The sequence below is a fragment of the Trachinotus anak genome, unplaced genomic scaffold, assembly GCF_046630095.1.
Source record: "Trachinotus anak isolate AG129_WGS33_773 ecotype Australia unplaced genomic scaffold, CSIRO_AGI_Tana_v1 ptg000013l, whole genome shotgun sequence".
Taxonomy (NCBI): Eukaryota; Metazoa; Chordata; class Actinopteri; order Carangiformes; family Carangidae; genus Trachinotus; species Trachinotus anak.
In genome coordinates, this window is record NW_027273864.1 from 12,006,338 (window position 1) to 12,015,000 (window position 8,663).

Sequence of the window (8,663 nt, forward strand, 5' to 3'; positions counted from 1 at the left end):
AAGATGTAGCTTTATTGATCCCACATAGAGGAAATTCAAATTGACACAGGAGCGCCAAAGAGTAGCGGGGCAAAAGGGAAGTGTAATGAAAAAATAAAATAAGAATAGAAACAGAAATCTAAAATAAAGAAGATATAAATACTGTATACATAAATACAATATAATAGAAATACTATGTACACAAATAAGATAAAGAGAGAGACTATGTATAATAACAATATACAGTGAAATGTAGGCTGTTCTGTACATGTGCATTAAAAAGAAATGTAATAAAAGGCTGTGGATTTTGAATAGTGGAACAATTAGAGCAACCAATAACTGTTTTTAATGTACAAATGGGCATCTGAGAATTAAGAGTCCCACAGAGTCCCGATTATCAAAATACTCTGAATTCTTATTTGGGCCACCGTTGGCAAAGATTTCTTGAGAACAACAACAGGGGATTAACTGGGGATGTGGTCATTTTGAGGGGCTACTGGGACAGTGATGAAAAGACCCTGCGGTGGGGTTCAGAGGAACTTACTTGTATGTTCTACAGTCGAACACTAGATGGAGCAACAGAGCTGCAGTCTAACTTCACCACCATAGACAATATATCACAGGTTTTCACGCCACTGTTTCCCACTTCGCCTCAAACCACTCAAACAAATCCCAAGTTAACTAAATCTTTGTTCTCATGTTTTTGGTGACCCATACTGAGACAATGTAATGACAGCAAAATGTAAATCAGAAGGAAACTGGCACGATTTGAATCTTGTACCTCCACACAACAGGACAGATGTTTTACCGTTGTACACCACAAGAGTTTTGTGTGAGTGTGAGTGTGCACATCAGGATCATTCACATCTTTATGTATGAGCTGGAATACCAGACTGTCAAAGTGATTGATTACAAGTCAAAGTCCTGCATGAAAATACTGAAGTGAAAGTACAGACGCTTTATTTACAAAATTAGCCAAATATCAAAGTTGAAACTAATCATTATGTAGAGTGCTTTTACTATATTAATTTTATTATTATATTGTTATTACTGATGCAAAATGTAACAATAAATTATATTCTATAAATGGTTCATATCTTTTATATGTGAAATGTTAATCTGATTAGTGGGAATTGTAAACAGTACATCACCCTACAGTCTAAACCCATAGGCTATAGTATGAGAGGATGAGGCATTTTCATCATGATCTTCATCACTGATCCTAAAAAAAACATGATTCTTCATCTCACTCCTGCTTCTATCTCTGTCAAGCAAAGTGTGTGAAGAGTCATGTTTATGGTGCTGTTACAGTCACATGTTGTAATTTCTACAATGCATTTCTAACACCAGGGTGAAGTTGTGTTATCTGTAATGTAACACACTCCCTCATCCTGCAGTGTTTCTCCATGCACGTTCAATGTGTTTGTACTGACCCACATACTCCTGCGCTGTGACAACATATGAATGTACTGACTTAAAGAAACCCTTTCACATGCCTGATGCTGTCAGGTTTGACCTTTTGGCTGCTTTCAGAACCTAATAAACCCAGACCTACATGTACAAAGGACTTGGCTGAATGAATAATGGCTTATTTGAGTCCGATTTTTGACCTGTGATGTTTGCTCATTCCTCAGTTCCAGTTAATATTTCTTTTTGTAGTTGATCTTTCAGTGAGACTGGTATGTTTGAAAGGTTGATATATAGATCTGCAGTGGTTTGTGTGTGTGTGTGTATACATGTCTCTTTGTGTGTACAAGTGTGGCCACAGGCATGTCAATGCACTTAGCTTTATTAAGTGATATTGCCCCAGTGTGAGAGGAAGGCTGTTTATAATCAAGTTAGTTGGGAGTGGCAATCCAATTTTCAGATACAGAATGGAGTGAGATTTCATGTGTGTGTGTATGTGTGTGTGTGAGAGAGAAACAGTGTATATATGTGTTCTAGTGTGAAATTTGGAGACAAGACAGGGTTTGGGCTTTCAAGCTTTCTTTGCATGTGTTTTTTTATATTTTGTGTGTGTGTATTTGGCGGTTTTTGTGTTTGAGCATCCCTGCATTTGCTCTGTAATACAATATGCATAATGTGATCGAACATGTTAATTGCAAGTGGATATGAACTGTAATGGTTTAGAACAGTGAACAGACAGTGAACTCTTCACATACAGTAGACAAAATAAATACAATTTATTTTATGAGAGAAAGACTCATAAAGAAGCTGCAAAAAGTGTTGAATCAAAAACAAGGACACTGTCTTTGTAAAAGTTATCTATTAGGTGGTAAGTGTGTGTGTGTGTGTGTGTGTGTGTGTTTGTGTGTGATTAACCCTTTATACCCTCTTTAGGCCCATTTGCTCTGAGAGCCTCAGAGAGCACAAAGAGGCTTTTCTGCCATTTCAGCATCTCTTCCTGTCCTTTTCTGTCTGCCTTCTTTAGAGGCTGTTTCCATAGCAACAAGGTGCTGGATGAGAAGAGAGGGAAGGTGACGGGGTAACAGAGAAGTTGAATACACAAAGTAAATTAGGCAATAACACCAACACTAATTTAATGACAGATGACTACTATAGTGAGTCAGTAAAACTTAGCTAGTGATCCTAATTTCATGAACCATTAAATTCACAGCTGGATTCTGTTCAAATTCTGTTTAGTTTTATTCTTTTTTTTTTTTTTTTTTGCTTTTTAACCAACGTACATCGTTACAATAGTCACATATGTTTTATGGGTAACATGTTCTCCCAACACAGGAGGGGTGGGCGGGGGGTGGGTGTGTCTCTACCTCCTCTCTTGTCAGCTGACACAGATGGACTCTATTAGTCTTTTATGAATGTGTGTGTGTGTGTGTGTGTGTGTGTGAGTAAAAGCATTGAGCTTGGGTGAGAGGACCAAAGAATATTCACTCCTTGTTGACCTCCTCTCTCATCTCATGCACACACACACAAACACACACACACACACACACACACACACGCACACACACTTTGGCCTAATACCCTCTGAAGCAGCAGTAACTGAGTGTCGCTACCTCTCTAAAACACCCCAAGGCCACAGCAGCCTCTGTTAGCCACCCTCCAGCCTCCACCCCTGCCGCAGCCTGGTCACAGCCCAGGAAGCATTGGAGCTTGGGTAACGATGGAGCAAAGTTTGGGTCAGTGTGTGCCCTGGGGGTGGTGGCTGGAATGTAGGTCTGCTCTACAGTGGATCACGTTCATGACTCATTACTGATCGCTCACCACCATTATATCCCGTGGGCACTGGTGATCTGCGTGTGAATACAAACAGTATATGATCAATACTCCTCTAGGCTCAAGTACATTCATTCTTAGACTACAGTGCGTTGCTTTTTCTAATCACGTGAAGCACTGAACTCACACGAAGGAGTGGTAAACCTGAGAGATACATTGATAGAATGTCATATAACAGTATGAGACACAGTTTACATATTAGCTGCTACTAGCATAACAAACATCGTGGGAAATGTAAGCTAGGTGCCAGGTTTTGACGAGGACGGACAATGTGTGGAATGAAAAAGACAATATCTCTAGTTGCTGCATCAATTTTGGCGCTTTGATACTTTTTACAAAAAAAAAAAAAAAAAAGTTTGGCAATACACTTATTCACTTTCTTGCCAAGTCTTAGACAAAAAGATCGATGCCACTTTTCTATCTCTCGCTAAATAAAAAGCTACTGTCAGCATTCATTTAGTGTAAGTCTGGGGAAAACGGGAAACAGCAAGCTTGTCTTTGTTTGAAGGTAAAAAAAAGTCTGCCTATCTGCAGATTTTGTTACAGCCACACTCCAGCATTAAACAAATTAAACAAATGAGATATAAAGTGTTAATTAGAGAATGTAAGAAGTGCTGGTATGTGTATTTTGGGACCTTCAGACAGTCATGGAAGCCGTTGTTGCCTGTTACCAAAAACAATTCCTTTAAATACCGCATGTATGCAAGTGAAGACATACTTTCACTCCTTCCACTGTAAGCAGAGAAAGCCAAGCTCCGCAGGATGATGGGACAGAGCACTACGGGGGGTCTCACACTGCCAAGAACTGGAAAGAACCTGCTCTGATGTATGCCACTGCAGCTGACACATATTAATCTAAAACACATACGTAGCTCCTCTGTCACACACATGCAAACACAAAACACAGACATCATCAAACATCCACGCACACTGATTATACCCAGCCACATATTCTGACTTCGAAGGAAATGTAAGGAAGCTAATAAATAAATAGATAAATAAATAGATGAATAAATAAATAACTAAACATGAAAAAACTGTACATAATTCAACTGCCTGACTTTTCATTTTGGCAGCGCAATTCTTTCTCTGCCAACCAGTGAGTTGTCAAATGTGTGTTTGCGTAATCCTGGCCAATTCAGACAGTTTTGTTACGGTAAAGAATGGAGGATTAGTTTATGGAGCTTCAAAGCCAAATATAGAAAATGCATGTGAGGGATTATAGACACATCAAAGAATAAGGATGGAGAATACATTAGGGTGCAGTCTCATCTTCCATCTCACGCGCTCTGTCTTGCTTCTATTCTTATTGAAAGAGGCAATATGATGCTTAGGTTGGAGGAGCTAAATAGAACATTGGACCTCATAGGCGTTAAATCCATCTTTTAGTTTTTGCTTTGTTTAATACACAAGGCTGACATGGATTTTACACACCATAGTGTGTATATGGTTGAACATGTGTCGGAAATTTGGCAGTGGATGATTTTTGTTTTTTGTACATTATATGTCTTTTACATTATTTTCTGCCGGTATGGCAAAAAAATAAACACTATATTCAACATCTGGAGAAAAAAAAAATCTTTAAAAAGATTGAGACAAATGAATAAAGTCACATCCTGTAGAAATGAGAAGGAGAACCATCATGAAGATTTATGTATTTATGTATCTGTGTGTCTGTGGCCTTTTTTTACTATTTTCGTGGGGTCCAAAATCTAGTATAGTGGAGTCCACTATATTTGTGGAGGTGTGACAGCTTTGTGGGGACCATAATGCTGGAGCCTACATGTTTGGTTTTATGGTAAGTGTTAGAATTAGGTTTTGGTTAGGCATTGATATTCAGTTGTGATGCTTATGGTTAGGGTAAAGGCCTAGGGAATGCATTAGCTCAATGACGGGTCCCCACAAATATAACAAAATAGGGATGTGAATGTGTGTGTATGTGTGTGTGTGTGTGTGTGTGTATGTGTGTGTCACTGTAAGAAGCAAAGTGTCAAATCCGAGCTGGAGAGTGAATTGCTGACTGACAGAACCGGAGGGCGGCTGGAGTGACTGTATTTGGATGCCTCTTATGCAATTGGGGTGCTGTTATTTTAGCTTTATGTGGCTTTAAATATAGTGATTATGCTACAGTTTGGCAATTGCAATATTAGAATATCTTCAGGGTTTTATAATCCACCACAGTATGGTTATGAAATAGGTTTTTTACATTGTAAAGTGCTGGGGAGGAGAGGTGCAATTCAGCAAGAGTGGATATGAAAACTGTAAACATGCCTGAGGAGCTGAAGAGGAATGAAATGGACTTAACATATGCTTAGAACAACAGTGCAGCCTCATTATGTAAAGGTTCATATGAGATGGTCTTAAAAGTTCACCAGACAAAATAAGGTGAGTGTGTGTTTCTCTTTGTGTGCACCACCCTTGTTTGTGTGTTTTTTTTAGTCGTCCCAGTTGTGGTGGCTGATTCCCAGCAGATCTAGGAGGATTTTAGCTTTATCCTAATAACTGGATGATAATCTTGTGCGGAATCCAGCACTGCTTCTGGGGAAGGTTGCCTGTGCAACACTAACATTGCCACCTGGTCCTTGGGACACACACACACACACACACACACACACACACACACACGGTTAGAGTCATAAGCCCCTCTGTGCCACACTGAATGGGTTTATAGTTTTGTGCAACCACTGTTTCATAACATGAAAGTGATCCTTGTGATCGGTGTCTGTGACTGCGCAGGGACTTTGTTCTGTATTCAGACTGAAAACTGTTTGTTGTAACCAGTATACAGAAGAAGTGCGGGTTTCTATATCGTCGAACAGTACAATTATAATATAATTACGCTCCAAAGCCACCAAAGTAAAGCTGGATCTGGAGTTGCGAAATAGTTAAGTGAACTATGTTTGTGTTATATTGGGAAATAACAAAGTAACTATTGGGAAATAACATGACTGGCACTGGCAAACTGTTTGTCAGCTTGTATCCGTTCACATGAGTCATGGATAAGGAGGAGGATGAGGGTTTGGAAAGGTTGCAGTTTTTCCAGCAAATATAAAATCTGGATCCTGCCAATATAAAACACTGCCCACATCACTGACTGTGGCATTGGACATGTGGTGAAGTCGCTTTGCACAGATCATTTCAAGTAGTCCAACAGAAACCTGGCTGCATCAGCATGTTCGCGGAAACTGAATTGACAAGAGTTGGTGGTATAGATCCAGGATAAATATAGATCAGAACACAGTAGAGAAAGAGAGAGTAACTGAGGAGGAACATTAAAAGAGAATCACATATGACGCAACTAAGGAAAAGCATTTCAGTCTCTCTGTTTTTGAGAAACTCTGACACAGCAGGAGAGGGAAGTGAGCTGAGTGTGACTTCCCATCAAAAACCAGAGCAAATCAACTCCATGTTCTGCTAGAACATAGTCACCGCTGCATGAGTTCCGACCTTTGACCTCAAGGTGTTTAAACTTGTGGCTCCTCCCTATCGTCATGGGGAAAGCCTGCCTCTGTTTATAGCAGTTTAACGGACCTCAGATGTCGCCGCCGGCAGTCGGTGTGCAGCAGGTTTGAAATCTTTACTGCTCGCAGTGGGTGTGTCGCTGGGCGGGGCCACACGGGCCTGTTGACCCCGCTGATTGGTCTGTAATGTGTAAAGAAGGCGGTGCTAATTCAGTTATTGGTCGTAATGCGTGTCAATCGAATGTGATTATGTTGCCTTCAAGGACTGTTCGTATTATTGAATTTTCATAGAAAGGGCGGTTGTGTGAGGAAAACAACAATTTGTCCCTCGTTCAATTGATCTTTGTGCAGTGGTGGAATTTAACTAAGTACATTTATTCAAGTACTGTATTTAAGAACAATTCTGTAGTACTTGTACTTTACTTAATTATTTCCATTGGACCTACATGTTATTTCTTCTCCAATACAGTTCAGATGAAACTAGGCCTATTATACTTTCTCCACTACATATTTATTTGTCAGCTCTAGCATCAGAATCAGCTTCGCTGGTCAAGTATTACGCATGCAAGGTATTATGCATGACTCAGGTTTCCATTCTTCAGTCACTAGTTACTTTACGTATTAATTGTTTTACATAGAAACCAGTGAACAGCTATGACACATTGTTACAGATGAACCTAGATTGGTAAATAATCAAATTGGCTTTACCTTGACCAACTACAACATTAAAATGCAGTTTATGCATGAATGCATAACTAATAATAATCCAGTAATATAAGATAATAGTGTATTTCTAATAGGGGCCATTCTGTTTCAAAATGAGTATTTACTTTTGCTTTTTTGAGTACATTTAAGAATAATACTTGAGTACTTTTTTCTTATTGTAATCTTGCTATACTGTGGAGGGCCGCTCCACTGATTTTACATGTCTGGTTTAGTTTGTTTGTCAGGAAGTATGACCAAATCGGTTGAATAACGTGGGGCTGAGAAGGAAGCTTCCCGAGGTTGGAAAAAATAAAACATTTTCCTTCAGACTGGGCTTTAAACTCAAAATTCTTAATGAAAGGCACGAGGATCTAAAGAAGCTGTTCGATGTGAAGCAGTGGAGCTTGGGTTGAACTGGGTCTAAAAGTCAGGATATGTGTCTGCTGCATCACTTTTGACCATTGTTGTGTCTCTTGTGAGTCCTCCAGGGTGATGGAAATGACATAGTAAATTGCTGGAATAAGTTAAGGACATGAATACTTCTTTCATCACTACCTTTTTGTGCTAATATGGACGCATCCTTAAAAATAAAAATATTGGGGTGGTATTTGCATTTGAATGACACAACTCAGCAGCTGAACGAGCATTGCATCTATCAGTATCCATGGTAACAGGGCTATGGTTGAGTGCAGCAAGTGATAAATTATTCTTTATTCAGCATTTTCCCTTTTCATATTATCTCTGGGTGAAATGATCCTCTATAACTCTTTGCAGTGAAGAGTTAGTGGTTGTAGTATTGATTTGGGAGAGGCCGTAGCCTGCAGCGAGAGAGCCTCGACGTTGAACGCACAGTGTCCGACAGTCCCTGAAGGCAGCATCACCCCCTCCGGTTCGCGGCTCATTCAGCGTGATCGCGTCTGTCTCAGAGCAGCGCTGTGGTTTCAGAGCGGCGCTCTTATGCTTCGCTCATACGCACTTTAAACAGGATGTAGTGACTGAGGCAGACCGCGGAAAGAGATAAAAAAAAAAAAAAAAACGGCTTTAACACTGCGATGTGACAAAGCACCGGTGAGCCAGAAATGAGCGCCACGGCGGAGGTGAGGAAGAAGAAGAAGAAGGAGAAGACAGGCAGAGTCCAGATGAGGCATCTCACCGCCGGCAGGTCCTGACGGCTGCTCCCTGTGACCTGAGACACCCAGCGCCGCACGGCTCACACACTGAAAACCCAACACAGCCGAAATACTACACATCCCTTGAAAGCGATAATGGCGAGCCAGGGCG

The 8,663-nt window shown here is 40.3% G+C and overlaps 1 protein-coding gene across 9 annotated transcripts in view; it reads left to right on the forward strand.

Moving 5' to 3' along the window:
- The first annotated feature begins 8,279 nt into the window (after window positions 1–8,279).
- Window positions 8,280–8,663, forward strand: part of kif21b (kinesin family member 21B) — a 62,572-nt gene continuing 62,188 nt past the window's right edge. For 7 of the 9 annotated variants that reach the window (XR_011693163.1, XM_071494002.1, XM_071494008.1 and 4 more), the window contains exon 1: window positions 8,280–8,663. This exon is cut by the window's right edge and continues 25 nt beyond it. Coding sequence is in view for 8 of the 9 variants with exons in the window: in XM_071494002.1 (XP_071350103.1) it covers window positions 8,648–8,663 (16 nt within the window). In the remaining variant the exon portion in view is untranslated. The other 2 variants (XM_071494009.1, XM_071494010.1) reach the window with 1 other exon arrangement.